The sequence below is a fragment of the Jaculus jaculus genome, chromosome 1, assembly GCF_020740685.1.
Source record: "Jaculus jaculus isolate mJacJac1 chromosome 1, mJacJac1.mat.Y.cur, whole genome shotgun sequence".
Classification (NCBI taxonomy): Eukaryota; Metazoa; Chordata; class Mammalia; order Rodentia; family Dipodidae; genus Jaculus; species Jaculus jaculus.
In genome coordinates, this window is record NC_059102.1 from 127,468,130 (window position 1) to 127,489,422 (window position 21,293).

At 42.1% G+C, this 21,293-nt stretch overlaps 1 protein-coding gene across 2 annotated transcripts in view; it reads right to left on the reverse strand.

The window, feature by feature from the left end:
* Window positions 1-4,416: 4,416 nt before the first annotated feature.
* The window catches only part of Pbx3 (PBX homeobox 3), a 242,244-nt gene continuing 225,367 nt past the window's right edge, over window positions 4,417-21,293 (reverse strand). The window contains exons 6-9 of one of the 2 annotated variants that reach the window (XM_045141121.1): window positions 11,516-11,681; window positions 9,803-9,915; window positions 8,754-8,843; window positions 4,417-5,951 (exon numbers count right to left, since the gene is read on the reverse strand). In XM_045141121.1, the coding sequence (XP_044997056.1) occupies window positions 5,859-5,951; window positions 8,754-8,843; window positions 9,803-9,915; window positions 11,516-11,681 (462 nt within the window). In that variant the 3' untranslated portion in view covers window positions 4,417-5,858. The remainder of the gene's footprint in view (window positions 5,952-8,753; window positions 8,844-9,802; window positions 9,916-11,515; window positions 11,682-21,293) is intronic. The other variant, XM_045141123.1, reaches the window with a different exon arrangement.

The following is a 21,293-nucleotide window of genomic DNA, read 5'->3' on the forward strand; positions in this document are numbered from 1 at the left end:
GTAGCTGGGAAGACAGACTAGGTGCTTGGCTCTTTTCTTGGGCCTTGTTAGAAGCCAGTTCCCTGTCTATTTGCCATGGCACCAGCAAGCCCATGGGCCCAGAGTGACAGGAAAGAGATATTTTGACAAGACATAGGCTTTAAGGTGGGGCTCAGTTCAGACACACCTAGACTCATATCCCAGCTCTGCTTGTATTTGGCCAAGTGGTCCCTGGTCTCTGGAGATCTGGGGAAGATGCAAGGTGTCACTTTGTGTGTGTGTGTGTGTGTGTGTGTGTGTGTGTATGTGTGTATGTATGTATGTATGTGCATACATACACACACATATACATTTCTATTTATTTGTGTGTATACACACATACAAACATACATACATACACACACACATACATGCATGCATTTCATTTGTATGGGAGGGTGTGCATCATGGAGCTCAGAGGACAACTTTGAGGCGACGGTGCTCCACCTTCTTGGAGGCAGAGTCACTTGCTGCTACAAACGAACTGCCAGACTATGAGCCAGTGTTAGCCTAGCTGGCTGGCCCTGAAACTTCTGATCCTCCTGGCCCATTGTCTAGGCACATTGATGTCACCAACACATGTGTCATTTGTATCCAGCTTTACCTGGGTGCTGGCTAATTGAGGCCCGGGCCAGCAGGCTTTGCAAGCAAGCACCTTGAACCACACAGCCATCTCCCCAGGTCCTGTGGTATTACTTCCTTAAGGCTCAGATTCTCTATCTCATAAGAGAATAATAATCACTAGAGTAGTCTGACTGAGTATGCTGAGGTGTGTGTGTGTGTGATATAAATCGTATGTATGCATGGTGCTACCTGTGCTTTTAGCTCACAGGAGGGGTACAAGGAACAGGAAAGGTCTGAATGGCCTGTTACTCAGCAGGACCAAGGAGCTAAGTGGCACAGCGAAACTGGGACAAGCCTAGGACTTGGAAAGGCATCATGAGGGCCCATAACACGGGCATAGGATTTCTGCCATAATAAAGTTCTCATAGGGGACACGCCCCATCTCTGCACACTGCCACTCACACAGCTACCTTAGGGAAGTATTGTCACCACTAGTCAAGGCGCCAGGCCTGACCCAACCCTAGGACACTGGCTAGGACACTGTCATCTACAAACAATGGATCAAGACTGCCACACCCCTGTGGCATTGTCACCCCTGCCCCCCACCCTGCAGCACACTGAGAAGAGTTGCAAATCCTAAGGGGCAGGAAAGATAGTCTTTGTTTCAAATTTTTTATTTTTATTTATTCATTAGAGAGAAAGAATGGGCACAACAGGGCCTCTAGCCACTGCAAACTCCAGATGCATGCACCACCATGTGCATCTGGCTTACATGGGTACTGGGGACTTGAACCTGGGTCCTTAGGCTTCACAGGCAAGCACCTTAGATGCTAAGCCATCTCTCTAGCCCAGGAAAGATATTCTTGATTACAGAAGACACCTCAAGAGGAAACATGATAACCTCTTGCTCCTGCTACCAGTAGCTGCTGAAAGGTATCATATAGGGATCCCACACTTCATGGGGACCTTGGTGAGGTGGCATCTACTAATGGGGTAACAGTGGAGTGGTAACCAGCCTCCCAAAACCCCAGAACTTTGCCTTGGTATGGGAGATGTCCCATCAGCCAAGGCTATCAGTCCAGTCCAGTTCCTTCCCATGGTACAACACACATTTACCTCCGTTAGAAATGAGCTGTGGTCTGAGGATGGCCATACAACCTAAAGTATATTGGCAAGGCTGTGTTTACTTCTATAGAAGGATGCATGGCCATGAGGAATTCAGACAGCAAAGCACACCAGTGGGTTTCCACTAGGATTTTTATCCTAAACACAGGGTCCTGGGCTCCACTCCGAGTCAATTTGGCCTCACAATCTCATGTAATTGGCTAGGATATAAAAATGACACAATTTCTAGGGAAACCTAAAGGAATGGAAGATTTAGGGATTTTTCTTTTTTAAATCAAATGCAGAGACAGAAGCTTGGGTTTCAAGGATTTTTAACTATTGGTCTCAGCAACAGCTGACTCAGGAAGTGGGGCTCCCAAATAATGGCTTAGGAGTTGGGTATGGTGGCATGTGCCTTTAATCCCAGCACTCGGGAAGCAGAGGTAGGAGGATCACCGTGAGTTCAAGGCTACCCTGAGACTACATAGTGAATTCCAGGTCAGCCTGGGCTAGAGTGAGACCCTATCTCGAAAAACAATAGAAAGAGGAAAGAAGGAAATAAAAAGGAAAGAAAAGAATGGCTTGAAGAATTGAGTTACTCTCTGTCCCGTCTCCTCCCCCACCCCCCACCACAAGGCAAGGTCTCACTCGACCAGGCTGACCAGGAATTCACTGTGTAGTTCCAAGTTGGACTTGATCTCATGGCAATCTTCCTATCTCTATTTTTTTCTTTTTACAAAATATTTTTATTTACTTGAGAGACAGAGAGACAATGAGAGAGTAAGAGAGATTATTGGACATACTAGGGCCTCCTGCCATTGCGAACAAATTTTAGACACATGTGCCATTTTGTGCATCTTGCTTTACATCAATACTGGGGACTGAACCCAGGCTGGCAAGCTTTGCAATCAAATACTCCCCATGCCTTGTATTTCTTACACCTCCCAACTATAGGAGGCAAATTCTAAGGTCCTAAGGTCACATTCCATATGGAAGGGCTTCTATACAAAACAGCCCCCATTCTCTGACAAAAAGCACAGGACACAGTTAGTTTTGAGCAAGGCTGCCTGGTCAGACGACTTAGAGGTCCCCTACCCTTGGGTACCTCCATGTGGAAGTGTGGCAGCTTTTTGGAAGTGAGCAGCTGCTCGGGCACTTGGGCTTCAGAACCTTGTGAACATGCCCAGTCTCATGCAAGTACATGTGCATATAAATGTAGGCAGACTCCTGAGCCTATGCAAGGGTGGCTCAGGTGACTGCCTGTGGCCCTGTGAGTGGGCGTTGGTGTATGAAAGTCTACTTGCCTTCCTAACACCTCATGAAGCATTTGCTTTCAGAACCAGTAGGCAGAAGCCTGGGAACTGTTTATAAATCAGCATCTCTGGAATCCTGGAATGCAGCCTTTCAAATGTCTCCATTTCCCTATCAGACATTAGCAAATCCCCAACAAGTCCCAAAGTGTGCTTCTTCCAATAGGCTGGCTCAGGACAAAACCCAAGACAATTCTTAGAAGGTGTCTGGGGACACTAAGGAAGATGATTTTGTGTGACAGCCTATGTGTGATGATTCCACGGGATATGTCGGGCAAAAGTACACAGCCCAGAGATGGTTTTATATACAAAGATAAGAAAGGCCAATCCACAAGCTAATTGGATCATGCAAATAACTGTTTAGCCATGGAAGAGATTCTGACGGGCAGCCGAGCACCCATGTGAGGGAGGACAGCTTTGGAGGGCAATCTCCTTCATAAAGTTTACCCTCACAGAGTAACTGCTGCAAGATTAATGGGACCATGGCCCTAGACCTTGTTTTGCCCAGCTCTCCCAACCAAAATAGTAAAACAGTTGTATTTATCATAGACAATTTGCTGCGACTGATTAACATTAATCTGATTTCCTGTGAGTCAATTTCCTTGAGATATAGTAAACAGGCCAATTATGTGCAATGGACCTCTTTTATTATCAAGATTTAGATGTTAGTGATAGGCATGTATGTAAATATATAGACTTACAATCTGAGTAACACAAAAATAACATTCAATCTAGTTAAAGATTTTTAGTTGCATCACACATATTACAAATTTAGAATTAAAAACTCATGGCAAGAAATTATTGAAATGTACTTTTTTCTGTGTATATGGGCATGCATTCCACCACTCATGTGAGGTCTACGAATGACTCTGAGGTGTCTGTGCTCCACCTTCTTTGAGACAGGGTCTCTTGCCAGTCTGTACCCTGAGAACCTAGATTCTCCTGGCTCTACCTCCCATTGCTAGGATCACAGATGCATGGGCTTTAATGGGTGCTGGGAAATTGAACCTATGCCAGCAGGCTTTGCAAGCAAGCATCTTTAACCACTGCGCTATCTCCCTAGTACCCAGCTGTTGTTTTTTTGTTAACTGCCATGTGAGGCCCCACTCTTTCCAGACTAGTTAAAGATGTCACAGAGGTGAAGAAGTTAATATGACAAGACTCTTGTCATTAAGACAGGGAGGGAAGCTTCCATGGAACAATTCCAGAGTTGTCATTTGGTCTTGGGAATGTGAGCACTAGGGACAGAAGCCTGAGGTCAAGGCAGGGCCCTATACTGGTCTAAGTCAATGACTTTGTGGCATTCCTTTCTCTGTACTTCTGTTTCTAAATCTATGATCATGGTAAAAGTATTTTCTTTGCTGGGTTATTGAATGTATAGGATCAGATGATGGCTCAAGGATCAGAATAGCACATGACATTGAGGTTTAATCATGAAAGCAAAAAGTTTATTTATATTTTAAACTACATATAACTACCACAAGGAAGACTTTTTCAATCCAGGGTGTAATCCAGTTAGAAAGGAACACGAAACGTTTTAATACATTAGAATCACCGCCACAAAGTATTTTCATGACTCAGTCAGTTTCAGAATCGCATACAATACAAAAAAAGAAAGGAGAGGGGCCCCATCACACAGGGTGGGATATACAGTACAGAATAAGGAATCTGAATGCATCACAATTAATCGCTGCCTTTTTTTTTTTTGCATGAATTAGTAACAAGATGAAAACATTCAAAATGTTTCTCAGTATTTACAACAGTTTTACTGTTCCTGTGTTAGATTAAGACCCAATGTTTCCACTCTCAGCTTCTTAAAAGTTGCAAATGCAACCTGATTTTTCTTTTAAAAGATTACAATGTACATTACATTTTTATGAAGGGAAACAAAGTTAATTACAAGATGCAAAAAGATAAGAAAGAGACAAACTACAGTGTGAGTATTGTTCAGAGGTAGTAAGTGAGCATTCTAAGCTACAGAACATGTTGAAATTCTATTGGTTTGTATGAGTTCGCATGAGGTAATAAAGCTGTGTTTTGATTGGTGGGATGTATAAATACTCTTTTGCTACACTATATACAACACTCAAGAGAGCAGGGCCTTTCATGGCTGCCCAGAGGATGGAGAAAACCTTGACAAGTCTGTGCAGAAACCATCACACACTGCAAAACCCCAGACAAGTCTCCTTTTCACCTCCATCAGCAGCAAGGATCTTCATCTCTCAGAACAACCTGGATCCGTGATCTCATTACCGAGCAGACTCCTGGCACTGGCGCTTTCAGAGAGAGAAAAGAGGCTACCAGTCTCTGATCTAATTATAACATAAGAGATCGAAACACAAAAGTGATGAGGGAAGTTCTTGAACACAACCAAAGTAAGTAGAGATAGCCAAACAGCTCTTTTATTCTAACTCCATCAGTGACATGAAAAGAAGACAAAGTCTGCCATGGAAATATACAAGGAGTTCACTTTAGGTGAGGTGAATCTTTGCATCTGTTCTAATAATTGAGGTTTAGCATATATTGTACTTTTTACCCTTAAGGCCAAGGAATTGGCAACTGTGAAACCATTAATGCAAAATATTGACAATAAATTATGATAAAATAGCTACAGGGCTGTCAACAATGTTAAATCTTGGCCTAATCGGATAAAGTGCTTTTTTTTTTTAACATTGTGTGTTTTAAGTATAAATACAAATGATTATGATTCCTTAAAAAACAGATTTACCAAGTTCTCTAATAAGACAAGGTTTTACAGTAAAGCTGTAGATGGTGGGCTACAAAAACGCTTTCCTTTTCCTCCTATTGCTCTCAATGCACTTATCAAGGCATGTCAGCTCGGGGGGAAAAGCGTGCCAGAGATTAGTTAGAGGTATCCGAGTGCACACTTCCTGGGCCTTCCGTAGGAGAAGTCACCGAAGATGGAGTTGTTGCGTCCTGCCAACCTCCATTAGCCTGAAAGGAGAAACAGTTCAGCGGGTGCAAGTCTACATATTAATTCCACTCCCCAATTTAGAACACCCAGATGACAACATGAGAGCGAAGATGCATTAGCAAAATGTATTTTCTAAACCCACTTTGGCAGGAGTTGGAAGCATGTGTTAAAGTGGGATTAAATGTATGTAAAACAAATCCATCCCATCAAGTAAAGACTTGGCAATAAATCAGCACAATGAAGAAGGCTTCAGCTAGTCCCAGGCTGGCATAAAGCTCGGCCTTTGATCTGCTGGTAAAATCATGACTCAAAAGAAATCCTTTAGGAGGGGCAGTAAAGAAGTTTAGCACAATGCTTTGGCACAACTGTGAGCTTCGCGGACTACACAACTTCAGCCCAGCTTCTTTATCATTTTCAGGAGAAGTTGCCCACTCTTTCTCCACACATGCCTTACAGCCAGATACTATAACCCTTAGAAAATGAAGGCCAGAATTTCCCTGCAAATAGGATATTCCAGAATGAAAATGTATGAACTGTGGAGAAGCACACAGTATTCAAATCGAGATTCCAATTATCTGTAAGTGGAGCCTCTAGTTGGGCTGTTACTAGCACTCTGCACATGCTGCTGGCCCTTCCTGCCTCCAACCTGCACCACAATAACAGTACTCAGAAACAAATTTGCCTCATGTCTTGGCCTATAGAGGCAATTGCTGAAATCAATGTCTGATCAGATTTTTGCTGTGGCAGACAGCTTGTCGCTACGTATTTTTATGTCAGTCAAGAAGAGGGAGGCGCTGGGCTTTTGAATTGGAGAACACTGAGTGGAAGTGACGGGGCAGGCCTTTCTGGAGAGAAGCAAGGGGGAGCTGCCTGACACCTAGTCCCTGTGGCTCCAGGCAGCCTTGGCTTTCCACACTGCCTAGGCTCAGACTTCCTATACCCTCATCAGTGAGAGCCACATGGTCCTCTGCTTCTCTCACATCCACTGTGACTTCTGAAAGTCTGTCCAAAAGTTTATCAGGCCTGGCCGTCAGGTTGCTGGCAAGTCAGATTGCCGGCCCAGCCTTGCTATAAGCGTTGCATGCAGACAACTGTTTCTTTCCCCATGATAGTTGTGTGTGTGTGTGTGTACACACATACATGTGTGTCAGTTGTTTATACAATGCTGAAGATTGAACACAAGGCCTTGATCATGCTGGGCAAGCTCTCACCACTCAGCCACATTCCCAGCCCATGATAATTGTTCTTGGAGAAGGCTGTCTTCTGACTTGTTGCACAGTTCTGCCAATAGAGCCCCTCCCTTCCCTCTAGGGCCATTGCGGGGTAGTGGACAACTCCACAGAAATGACAGACCCAAAGGAAAAAGGATTTGTAGGCTTGAGGTCTATTGGATTTAGGTCAGAAAAAGGAAAATTAGATTAAACAAGTCATGGCACTATTTTAATAGCTTTAGTTGTTCCAGGTTGGTTGGTGCCATGCCCAGATGTGTTCAGGCCTCTTAGATATCCCCTCCTCTCTCTTAGAGGTAAGCTGTTTCCCTTCAGGTATGAAAATCTCCTTATGAGAAGAAAACCTCTAACACAGATCCAAGTCTAAAGATATTCCATCTGAAGTAAACATCATTTCTCTTTTATCCAAATTTATAAACAACAAATGTACAATATTTCTACCCAGTGTGGCAGCTGGAGGAGAGGTTGTCAGCAAGCATTCTTTTTTTTTCAAAATAAATTAATCCTTCCTCTGGTGGTTTGAGATTATGCACTGTATTATACCACAGCGCCTTATCAAGCCTCATCAGTGAAGATGGAATTCATGTCTGTAAAATGCTGCAGGCAATCACGGTTTCATATTTTATCATGTTGATAAGGATATCGCACATTCTCTGAAGCATTTCAAAACACTTAAATGAAAAAGGAGAAATGCAACTAAAAGGCTTTTTATATGGTTTGTTGTGGGTTATTATGAGTTATTTATAAACCCAAAAAGAAAGATTTGACATTTCAAATGTAAAAGATTTGAGTATTTAATGGTCCTTTTTTTCCTTTACAATTGAACATCCTCAATCACTTTTTAAGTCATTAATGTTTACTCTCATAGCAAGCCAAGGCCTTAAAAAGGAAGACATTTGTCCACTTTCCTCCTGGTTCTACTACCTTATGTCCCAGAGGCAGTGCAATTATGCCCACCTTGTCCCAGCTCCACCCAGGGACCTGATCCCCTCTGCCCACTCAACAACCCTCTTTCCAGAGCTGTATACTTTTTCGTTTTCCATCCAAGTCAGGGTAGGAAACAAGGGAAAGTTTTGTGAATTGACAACAAGTTAAAATTATTTCCTCCATCAATAAAATTGAGACCATTCAAACACCAGAACACGTTCTACATCTCATATGGACGATACAGAAAGCTGTGCTTGGAACAGAATTCTTTGTTTAGTATGGCTGCTGATCTGCTGGGACCTCCAAGGTTATCACCTTCACCTGCATTGTGCTAGGGAATTTTCCTGCTGCTTGATTCTAAGATAAATGACCTGTTTGCCTCCTCCTAAAACATAGCACAGCTGCTAGGAAATAGTGTCTTAATGGGCCCATTCTTAAGTCCCTATTGATGACAGGACCCTGCTACTTCTCAGCATCCCAGTACCTCTGAGGACTTCTAAGGCACCTAGGCAATACCAAGCACTGAGGTTCATAAAATAAAAGTGCAGCAAAGACTCTGCCACCCCTACCTGCCAACAAGACACAAAGCCAAGTCAAATGGCTATTAATTTATTAGTCACTGTTTACCCAACACTGCTCCCACAGCTGGTCCCCCAGGGCACTCACATTTAAATTATGTGGACTGTACAGCGAGTTTCCTCCAAGGCCATCACTGTAGCCTCCCGTCTGATTGATAACATGACGGAGGGTATCCACCTAGAAGTGAAATGAAACAAAATTCATCATCCCAAATCTATTAAAACATCATCATTTACAAAAAGGAACAATTTGAATTATGTGTGCCACAAGGGTTAAGCATCTTCAGTGAAAGACAAATTTATCAATCAAATGTGACTGGCAGAATTTCAACAATTTTTTTGCATATTAAAGCTCACATATCTTTGTTTTGCACACCAGCCAAACAATCACATCTTCATGGCAATGCAGCCTTTCCATATACAGCAACCACACATATGTGGCTATGGGTGAAAACCTGCACACAAACTTGTTCTCCCCCCTCCCATGCCCCTTACCCAAATGCATAAAACTAAAACACTTGTTCTCAATTAAGAGGACAAAAAAGAGGATGAACCTTGAATATATGTTAAGAACTCAGGTTTTGGGCTGGGGAGATGGCTCAGTGGCTAAAGGCACTTGCTTGCAAAGCCTGCCAGCCTGGGTGTGATTCCTCAGGATCCACATTTAAAGCCAGATGCACAAAGTGGCACATGCATCTGAAGTTTGTTTGCAATAGCAAGAGGCCCTGGCACACCTATAGTCTCTCTCACTCAAATAAAAATATTTTTAAAAAAGAACTAAGGTTTTTGTATCCCTGACAAAAATACAAGAATGAAAGAGTAATATTTACTCAAACCACACACACACACAGGCACATGCAGTTTTTCTGCTTTATGTTATGACACAGTATGATGCCCCACCCATCTCCATGAGCTCAAGCCAGAGCCGAATGCATTCACAAAGTTCATCAGCTTTGAAACAAAGTCACTGTCCACTTGTCTTCTCATTAAATTAAGTGGTGGGCAGATGGGTCCCATTTGGATGCACCCAGCATAGGTTCTGCTGGACGTGTAGACCACTTCCATGGGTTAGAGTGGGGAGTTTTGAGCCCAAACCCTACCCTGCCAGAAAGGCCCCAGCTGGGGCATTTCTCCTACCTGTGATTGCACATTGGCTCCGACTTGGGACCCTTGGTAAGAATCCCCATTCAGACTCTGCATGTTCATGAACATGTCCCCAGAATTTGGGAGGTTAAAAGAACCAGAAGAACCTGGAAAGGAAAGAGTTAAGTAGCTGAATAACAGACATAATCCCCGAAGACCTAGAGGCAGGGAGAGGAAACAAGACACAGAAGGGAAAGGCTGCACACAGCATAAGGTATGTTCAGCTCTAGAAGGATGGAGAATCACTTTGCAGTTAGGTCCTACCTTTCACTACATCTAAGAAAGGTCTCATTGAAGTGGAAGGCCACATGAAAAATCAAAGAAAAAAATCAACACAGAAGTATCCAAGAGGGCAATCTGCCTTGTAAATATTTCTCTCCAGGATTTAGTCATCAAACCAGCTCTTCAACTTCTCTGATCAGGTGGGTAATTAACCAGAGAATACATGCTTTTCTGATGCTTTTCTACCTTCCCATTCACCTGTGATGTGGCCTATTAAAAACTGTGGGAGGGAGGATGAAGAGATGGCTTAGCAGTTAAGGCGCTTGCCTGCAAAGTCAAAGGACCCAGATATGATACCTCAGGACCCATGTAAGCCAGATGCACAAGGTGGTGCAAATGTCTGGTGTTCGTTTGCAATAGCTGGATATCCTGGCACACCCATTCTCTCTCCCTCTCTCTGCCTCTTTCTCTCCTCAAATAAATAAATAAAAATAAAATATTTTTAAAAAGATCTCCTTAGAAAAGCTTCTCAAACTCAGGTGCTTATAATTCAAAGATAGTTCTAGCTCCATCAAAAATGTCACATGAAGCAGGGTGTGGTGGCACACGCCTTTAATCCCAGCACTCGGGAGGCAGAGGTAGGTGGATCGCCATGAGTTCAAGGCCACCCTGAGATTACATAGTGAATTCCAGGTCAGCCTGGGCTAGAGTGAGAACCTACCTTGAAAAAAAAAAAAACAAGTCACGTGAAATTGTGCCAAAGTATATTAGGTGAGGAATGAAAGGTAACCCATTCATAGTCAACACACCTATAATCCCAGCTACTCAGGAAAGTTGAAGCAGAAGGATAACTTTGAGACCAGCCTTGGCTACATAGCAAATCTAAGGCTATCCTGGGCAATTTAGTAAGACTGTGTCAGAATAAAAATTTTTTAAAGGTCTGGTGATGTTGCTCAGTGGTAGAGCACTTGTTTAGTACATACAAGGTCTTGGGTTCAATCTCCAGAACTGCAAATTCAAAAAATAAGTATCATGTCCTCACATTTAGGCACTGCTAAGCCCAGCAATATGTAGATGTCTACTGCCCACAGCTCAACATCCCAGCCTTATTAATGGCAGCAGTCAGTATTTATCCTACCTCTGCCATGCCTTCCTTGGACAAACCACTATTGACCTTAAAGCGATAACCTGGAACATTAGACCTAAAGTAATCATAGCCATAGCACTTGGCCTAACTGCCACATAAAAGGCCACTACCAAGTGTAAAAGTTCCACAGTCTACCAGGAACAAGTGGCATTTACTGTGGACAGTAGGTTTATCTGCATGAGCCATATACTCACCCACCCATTCCAAGAACAAGCTTGCATATGAACACAGATTTCACTGATAAATCCACTGTGAGGGTCTGGCTTCATGGCCCATGGGACAGGGTACTGTGGTATAAGACTGTCTGGCCAAATAGGGAACGAGCACCCGGTACGCACCGGAGTTTGGTGTGGTGGGTGAGTTGGTCTGGTTGTTCTGCACAGCTGCAGCCACTGCGTGTGCGGCTGTCACGGCTGTCTTTGCAGCATAGAGGTTGGCTTCTTCCTGAAACTTGCCAATATTCTTCTTGTACCTGATTCGTTTGTTGCCAAACCAGTTGGATACCTACAAATGGCAGGAATATGGAATTGAAAGAGTAGAGAAGACACAAAGAAAATGTCAAACTTCTAGACATTGCTATTGGGACACCAAGAGAACCACCACTCTGGAAGACACAATTTCTCTCCTATAATTTCATTGATGCCCTATGCACAATGGCCTTAGGAGTTCACCTTCTCTTTGGGCAAAGCATTTCATACTCCTGGAATAACACTGCTATTTGGAGTTGGATATTGGAGGATTAAAATGGCTTGGCAGCCCTGCTTATAAAAATATCCAACTGCTAAGTATTTATGCAGAGTATATAACAATCAGAACCCTAACAGGAGCTGGAAAGCTAAAGAAGAGTTAGATAAGTAATAAGCAATGCTTGAGAAACAATGACTTATTGTTCTTTTCTGGGTCTGGAACAATTTTGGCAGCTGTAGAGTACAATCCTGTTTGGTCTGCTAAAGAGAGGCACAGCAATTAATAATGGATGAAGAAAACCCTTTGTCTCCTGCCTTGGAAGACATTGTATGTCTGCCAAGATGGCTGCTGGGGCTCTGCTAGTGAGTATGTGGGAAGTCGTGACTTGAAAACTCAACTCAACCCAATAAGGTCAAATCCAAATGCAGAGAGGCAGCTCTGATTTCATCAGGTGGAATCTACTTATTTCTTTTGCAAACCACTTATGATGCCAGCCCATGCAAATGGGAAAGATTTCTAAAGGGGACCTTGGCCGCTGGCCGATTTCATCACAGTTCATGGACAGCAAAACCACAGCTTGAGAGTCAGGATTCAGAGGTATAGCATGTGCTCACTTACCAATAGTTGAGCTATGCAAAGAATAAGCTAAAAGCCTCAAAGTCATATAAGAGATACTTCTGCTGTATCAGAGGATCTTACTTCTCTTTTGTTTTAAAGTAACAGTTTAGCAATACTTGGCACTCACTTCTTACTCATCTGTCAGAAGAACACATTGCTGTGGCATCAGGGCCATTGTTCTACCCTAGGTATTATTTCCTAACAGCTCCTCGGGGACCCTGAGGAAAAATAAGGAGTGGAATGTAGTTCAGAGCCCTCCAACCCAATTTACACCAATGGGCAGCCCTGTCCGCCACCTCTGCCAAGTCTTTAATTGCTTTGGAAATAAAACTCTCATTCTTCAACCTATGGCACTCATCCTTCTGAAAGAAGCCAGAAAGCCCTGGCAAAGAAGCCTTGTGAGGAAGACAGCATTGGCCTTGCAGCTGCCCATATGCTGTTCCATTCAGGGATCACTATGCACACATGTACACACACACATACACACACAGAGACACATGTGTAAGGATGCATGCAGCATACAGAAATAAGGAGAAAAAACATTTAGAAGTAAGTACTATACAGATCATTACTGTCCAACTGTTTCTGTTCTATCCTCAGTTCCATTTCTTGCCCTGAAGGAATATATACTTTCTTTTCTTTGTATCAAGTATAGTAGTGATAACAACTGTCATTTAATGACTCTTGTACCTCTCATATTTTGTTCCTGCTTCTTCTCTAATAACTGCTCCTTCCCTGACACTTCAGAGAGTGTGTTTGTATTCCTCCAAGATTCACCTCTTGGTCCTCTTAACATAAGATATTCTCTCTATTCCTAACTTATATGAAGATTTTAGATCTCAAGTTTTAGATTCCCACATAAACCTCTGCCATCTTCTCCAGCACATCTGGTCTAAGAAAGTACCACCTCTGACCTGGAGCCTCCTCCTTTCTTTTCTCCCTGTACTCCTGCTGCTCTCACCTCTAGAGATGTGGTGCTCATGATCTCAAAGTCCCTGACTCCACTGTTAGTTCTTCTAAGTGGACACATTTTTATTCTAGACTAAACTCACGTTTTCCTTGTCCACTTACTGGCCTTATTTCTCACATCTATAAGGAAGCACAAGAACACATACTCAGTCTCTGGGACTTAACTCCTGCCAGTGGCCTTCCTGCCCTCCCTTTCTGGAGTCCTGCAGGCCTGTGATGGATGTGTATGGTAGAAGGAAGAAGTTAGAGTCTGGCCAGATGAGCTGGAGGTCAAGGGGAGGGAGAAGCAGAGAAATTGTTGGTGCAGAGCCCCAGGCTTGACCAGGATAGAGATACTCCCGAGAGATTTCTCCTCAGAAAGAAGCCAAACTGAATGACCCTAAGAATCTTTTCCATGTCCCATGTCAGAATTATGGCATTCAAAAAACAGAAAGATGTGCTGTGGATGCAGCTTAGTTGGTAGGGTGCTTGCCAGCATCCCACAAACCTGGAGTGATAGTGTGCATCTGGAATCCCAACCGGCAGGAGGTTGAGGCAAAGGTCATCCTCAGCTACATAGTGGGTTTGAGGCCAGCCTGGGTTATATGGAATACTATCTCAAAAACAAAGACTCCCAAAACAGAAGAGCTCTGAACCCAGCTAGAAGAGAACTTTATGTATCAGCTCTGCTTCTGCTCACTGACTGAAGCAGGTCCTCTTGGAATCTACTTCATCTTCCACAATGCATGTCCTCAGGTAAGCCTCAAGCTGATATGCACAAAGCTTCTTTCCTATGTGACACTCCTCTAGTTTTCTTGAGTTGGCCTGCTAGGCCTTTGAAAGAGTTAAATATTGAATATGTCTATAGTGGAAAGGGAGACAGTCCTGGCCAAGAGGGAATTTGGCACTTCTTAAGCATAATTAATGAAAACTCCCCAAGTCTGAATTTAGCAACAAAGGACCATCTTAGGATTCTCTTCTTCTAAACAATTCTCTGTTGGATTCAGTACTTTGTAGTTAATATTACCTTGACAATCAGAGAAGCTATAATACATTAATGAAACCTAGCCTGGAAAATCAGATTACTGCTTTATTAACAGTTTCATAATTGAGGAATCTCTGCACCACCGAAGGTCTCATCTCTGAATATGTAAGAATTCTCTGTTTATGCACACCCCTGGACCAATCAAACAACAGTCATCACTAATAAAGGTTTATTTAATTCTCACAGTAAAATTTTAATATCACCAGCAGCCTGGGGAAGCTTTAGCAAGTGGATTTGCTTGACATCAGATCGTTTCTATTCTGCTAGTCTCAATACTTCTTAATCTTTAATATCAAGGCAATTAAAATTAATGGCCACTCATTTGAAGCTACTGTGGGCAGTGTTTCCTTGACATCAATTGTTTGATGGGATTACCTAGAGGTTAAACTAACAAGCAAGGTTTAATTGGAAGCAATGAAAGAAGAGTGATCATACGTTATGTTTAACCTGCATAACCACATCTAAATGAATATCTAGAAATGTTAAACTATTTCTCAAATTAAAATATGCACATCACACATATGCTGCTATAAGATTTGGATACTGCAGCAATCAGCTCTTGAGTCCACAGGGCTGTGATCAAGATAGTGTAATTAATGTATAAATGGACACCTAAATTCAGGAATCATTATCTCCCTTTAGCAAAAATGTTGCAGGGCACATGTGGCCCTTCCTTCATTGTTCTCATGAAGGGCTAGGCCATAGCATGGGGCACTAAGAAGAGCAGAACTTGATCCAGCTCTGAACTGGTCTGTACAATGGTCCTAGAATAGAAATAGAGACAGGAAATTGGTGGAGGGAAAGAGAATACATTGTGATATGCTTCTCTTTTGAGCCATACATCACAGGTCCAAGGCCTTGGACTATGTGGAAGGCAAAGGGCCAAACAAGGATTTTAAGATCAACTGAAAATGAGAATAAAAACACAAGCACTCTCTTTCTACTGATATTTATGGCTATCACTCTGCAGACTGCACCTCTGGCAATCAGGGGAGAAAGGAGTGGATGTTTTGCAGGCTGCTGATTTTCTAGAGGTTTTCTGCAAGGCCAAGAAGTGACCAGAAAAGCATCCAGTCCCTTCTACATGTTCTGGCATGCACCTCCCCACCCCATGGTCCTCTGGCTACTTTTAAGACCTAACCTGCTTTTAGAATGGGAATGTGACTCAGTATCCAAGCATATCCAAGTTCAAGGCCCTAGCTGCTTCAAATGAACTCCAGATGCATGCATCACCTTGAGCATCTGGCTTATATGGGTCCTGGGGCACTGAACCTCGGTCCTTAGGCTTCGCAGACAAGCACCTTAGCCATTAAGCCATCTCTCCATCTCTGATTCCTCTTTTGATGGTAAGAGGGAGGGAAGAAATCCTTCTAAAGAGGCAGGGAGTGTCAGGGGTGTTTCTGGAAGAGGCAACATCTGAAGGGAAGACCAATGAGTGAGTGACATTTTGGGTGACAGGGGAGGCACTAATACCCAATGATGCAAGAGAGCCAGTGTGGGTAGGCTGTAGCTGAGGGACAGCCAGGTAGAGCCCAAGAACAAGGGAAAGGCTTCCAGGGAGCTCAGCAGGTATCTCACACCTTGGCACCCAACCTCCAGCAGGGATCCATTATGTGATGGCTAATGGAGAGGACAGCTGGAACTGGGCAAGATTCCTGGAATTACGGTGAGATATGGGTTCCAGTGAGTCTGCCTGAGACCAAGGGTCTATCCAGTGTTGAGCCTCTATGCACTTTTTGCTCGAATCCTCCTTAATGTAATTTTGAAAAATCATGTATCCACTCATACATTTTTTTCTCCCTTATACATTTTTAAAGTTGGCACCTACAATTTTTCATTATAAGTCTTAGAGTTATAAACAATGTTATTATGTGTGTCATAAATGTTGACATATTAAAATAAAGCTGAAACACTATTCTTTAAAATATATCCAACTAAATATAAATAACACAGCAATTTAATTTTATAGCCCCAATCCACTTCAAAAACATTTAAATTTGTCTAGGCATGGTGGTGCATGCCTTTAATCCTAGTATTTAGGAGGCAGAGGTAGGAGGATTGCTGTGTGTTCGAGGCTGGTCTGGGACTAGAGTGAGTTCCAGTTCACGCTGGGCTAGAGTAAGACCCTACGTTGAAAAAACAAACAAACAAAACCATTTAAACTTGCTTCTTTTTGTTCCTAAAAGTGTATTTCCATTGTATTTCTCTCCCATATTCTCCCAATGCAATATACTTTTATGCTTTACAAAATTCTATGGAAGCTTAAATTTATTCTTATTTCTTATAATTATAAGACTATATGTGTTCAATTTATATTTTGGGGGCTTAAGCTATATTTGTCTAAATTGGTCAAAGTAATACAAATACTTATTTTGTTAAATAAAAGTATTAATTTTGAACACTAAATGTAAAGTTTATTATATGCTCCATATATATATGTATACACACACACATATATATATATATAATTTTTATTTATTTACTTATGAGAAAGAGAATGGATGTGTCAGGGCCTCTAGCCACTGCAAACAAACGCTAGACACTTGTACCAACATGTGCATCTGGCTTATATGGATTCTGGGGAATCAAACTTGAGTCCTTAGGCTTTGCAGGCAAGCCCTTTGGCCACTAAGCCATCTCTCCAGCCCTATATGTGCATTTCTTAATTAGAGGGACAGAAGGGTTATACAATTCTGAATGAAGGATTGGTTATCACCAATATATTTCATACTAACCCTTTCTAAAAGGATCTCATTCTTTGAGGCAATGAACTTTGGGATACTGGTCAGAATAGGCCTTTTTCAGAAAATGAGAAGGAGGAGGAAACATGAGTACCATCATGCTTCTAACAAGTGAATCTGGGATGGTGTTTTTGAGGACAGGACATACATGCACATAGACTTAAGCCATGTGCACTGAGTGCTGCTAGGAGAACTTTCAGTTGCTGTGTGGAGCACCAGGACCTCCCTTGGAGATTGCTGCCTACATGCTTGAGCTATGGCTGGTTACATCTTAATCTTCCTCTGTGAGCATGACTGAGAGGCCTTACAACAGCATGTGCTTGGAAACCTCCTTCCTCTATAAGAATAGGGCTCACTTGGAAAACCCATGGGACACAATTAGCTTTCTCAGCTAGATCAAGCACAGATTGGTCAACCCCAGAAAATCAAAAATGTTGATTAAAGAAACAAACCAGAGGCTGGAGAAAAGACTTAGTGGTTAAGACTGTTGCCTGCAAAGCCAAAGGACCTAGGTTCAATAACCCAGTACCCATGTAAAGCCAGATGTACAAGGTGGCACAAGCATCTGGAGTTTGTTTGCAGTGGCTAGAGGCCCTGGCATGCCCATTATCTCTCTCAAATAAATAAATAATATTTTTAAAAAGAAACAAACCAAAGGAGTAGATATATTTACTTATTATTCAGTACAACTTTCCCAGAGACTATGCTCACAAATATATACACACACTTTGGCAAGAATTTATTACATGGATTTATCTTGAGGAATTATTCAGATACATTTGTATAAAGATATTCACTATAGTCCTACTTATAACAGCAAAAAGATAAATTTTATAGCCATCTGACCAATAGAAAAACAATAATTGGTGAAAGATCAAGTTCAGTCATGTTTATGGCTGCTCTATTCATAATAGCTACGAATTGAAATCAACCCAGATGCCCACTGACAAACAAATGGATAATGAAGATATGGTACATATACATAATGGAATTCTACTCAGCAGTAAGGAAAAAAATGAAATAATGTAATTTACAGAAAAAAAATGGATGGACATCCTAAGTGAGATCAGACAGTCTAAGAAAGTCAAACACTGCATGTTTTCTCTTATATGTGGCTCCTAAAATGGACCAGTTGAAGAGGTGGGTAAAAGGCAGTACGCATTAGGCCTATGGGCAAATAACCAGAATTAAACCAGGAAAAAGTGAAACGAGGAAGGGATGACAAACTAATACAGGGAAAGAATATTGAGGAGGGAGGGTGGGGAATGAGAAAATGAGGATGGGGAGGAAAACTATACAAAACTAAAGACTAACATAGTACATTAGGAAATGCCCTCCAGGATACCAGTATACAACACCCAATTAAGGGAGGTGGATGGACCAGACTTACATGCCTAGTAGAAGGTGGAGAAAGCTTAATCCTAAAACCATAGACTATGGCTTGTGAATTCCAGGACCAGAACTGGGTTACCTCCATAGGGAGCAGTTGGACAAGGAGATCTCTGAGGAGCACAAATCAATGTAGGCCATTTCCAGGCACTTAGTTACCCAGCAGAGCTAAACAGTAAGACCTTTTGTTGAAGACACCACAGGCTGCCATCTCAGGACACCAGCATACTACATGGGAACTGAAAAGAAAGCCAGTCCTCTCCTGATAAATAAACCTTCATGGCACTGGAAAATGCTAGGGGAGCTACTAAGTAATAATGGTCACCAATAGCTTGAATAAACAGGAGACCCTACAAACTACACAACTCACCACATAGATAAGAAACACACACTTGTGTAACAGTGGCACACAGCCCATGGGAGTAACTGCCTTCCAATTGGATATCAGGCCTGCTCAGTGGGAGAGAGCTCATATCTGGTACTAGGAATCAAGTCAACACCCCACAGGCAGAAAACTCACAACCCCTGAGAGAAGCCCCCATAGTTTTCTGGACAAGTTGAGTGGGTACCCACACCAAAATGTCTCTCAAAACTATATGCATATGCTCCTTATTCAAAGCTGCTTTCACCCTGGTTGGAGAATCTGCTTTATTTTTACAGATGGCAGAGAATATTGGGAAGATCCAAGATTCCACCAATTCAACAAGAAAAGATAGTGGATTGCTCACCAGAAGTTCCACCTCTACTACACTTACCAGGGTCTAGGAGCAACCACAGAGGAAGCAGCAACATGAGTACTGCTCTCAGTGCTAGTCTGACAACCACCTGGGTAATAGGAACAAACACAGAGCTGAATTGAAACACTCCATAACAGAAATACAGAGGTGAAAGAGAACTCAACACTAAAAACAGTCTGTTAACATACCCAATGCTCAGGGATTCTGAAGAAGAGGAAGCAGAAAGATTGTAAGAGTCACAGGGTGAGTAGAAATATCCTGAGTTACACCTCCAGAAACTAACGGAGGTCCAAACAACCCCACAGAGAACACCAAGGACTCTACTGAGGAGGGCCCTCAAGGGAATAGGGACAGGGGATGAGGGGATAAAAAACTGTAATTTATATAAAAATTAGATAGATTAGATAGATGATAGATAGATTGAAAGAAAGAAAGAAAGAAAGAAAGAAAGAAAGAAAGAAAGAGAGAGAGAGAGAGAGAGAGAGAAAGAAAGATGGATGGATGGATGGATGGATAGATAGATAGATAGATAGATAGATAGATAGATAGATAGATAGATAGATAGATAGATAGATAGAAAAGAAGGAGGGATTAGTGCAAGGAGGATTTCAAAGGGGGGGGAAAGAAGCGTAGTAGGAGGGTGACTATGATCATGGTACACTGTTAATATTCATAGAAGTTGCCAATAAAAAAAGAAAGAGAAAAGATCATGTTGAGATAAATAATTATGGCATGGGAAGCTATTCATAATATAGTATAAAGAGGCAAAAAGGGTAGTTTTCCTTTCATATAATATAAGGTTTTGTGGAAAAGACATCCATACATAGACCTATACGGGTGAACACAAATACATATGTATGTATGAACAGGAAAAATCAGTGCACAACCACCAATATGTGATTATTATTTAGTGTGGGGTTTGATGTCACATATCACAACAATGGGAATATATCCTGTAAATGCATCATTGGGCAATTTCTGTTATGCAGACATCATAAAGTAAAGTGTACTTACACAAACTAAAACACCCATGATGTTAGTAGGCAGTATAATCCTAGAGGACCATCATCATATATGTGGTTCATCATTGACTGAAATTTCATTATGCAATGTAACTATAATTTCCATTTTTGCATTTTTCATGAATCATCTAAATTGCCTTCAGGTAAGTATTAGGTTGTTTCAATTAGAAAAAAAAATTATGTTTTTCAATGAATCAAGTTATCAATGTGCTTTTCAAAGAAGTTACCAAGAACTGAATGTAGGCACATGCCTATAGTGCTGAAACTCAGGATGTTAAAGCAGGAGAATCACTTGAGTACAGGAGTTCAAGACCAGCCTGAGCAAGACAACGATACTCCACACTACCACATTAAAAATAAATACATGGGGGCTAGAGGGATGGCTTAGCAGTTAAGGTGTTTGGCTGCAAAGCCAAAGGACCCAGGTTCAATTCCCCAGAACCCATGTTAGCCAGATGCACAAGGGGTTGCATGCGTCTGGAGTTCGTTTGCAGTGGCTGGAGGCCCTAGAGGACCATTCTCTCTTTCTCTCTTTCAAATACATAAAAAATATTAAAAATACATACATACATGGGCTGGAGAGATGGTTTAGCACTTGCCTGTGAAGCCTAAGGACCCATGTTCAACTCTCCGGATCCCACATAAGCCAGGCATACAAGGTGACACAAGTGCACAAGGTGGCACATGCATCTGGAGTCCAATTACAGTGGCTGGAGGCCCTGGCATGCCAATTCTCTTTCTCTCTCTCTTGGCTGCTCCCTCTTTCTCTCATAAAAAAGGCTAGTCTGTTGGACTTGCATCAAAACAAAATACATAAAAATCACTGAGAAAATGCTAACAACTTTGAGTTTAAGTGTCAGGCCTTCTGCTATGTCCCTGAGTGACAGGAAGGACCAATTCCTATTTCATATCTGGAAGAGGTTTCAGTT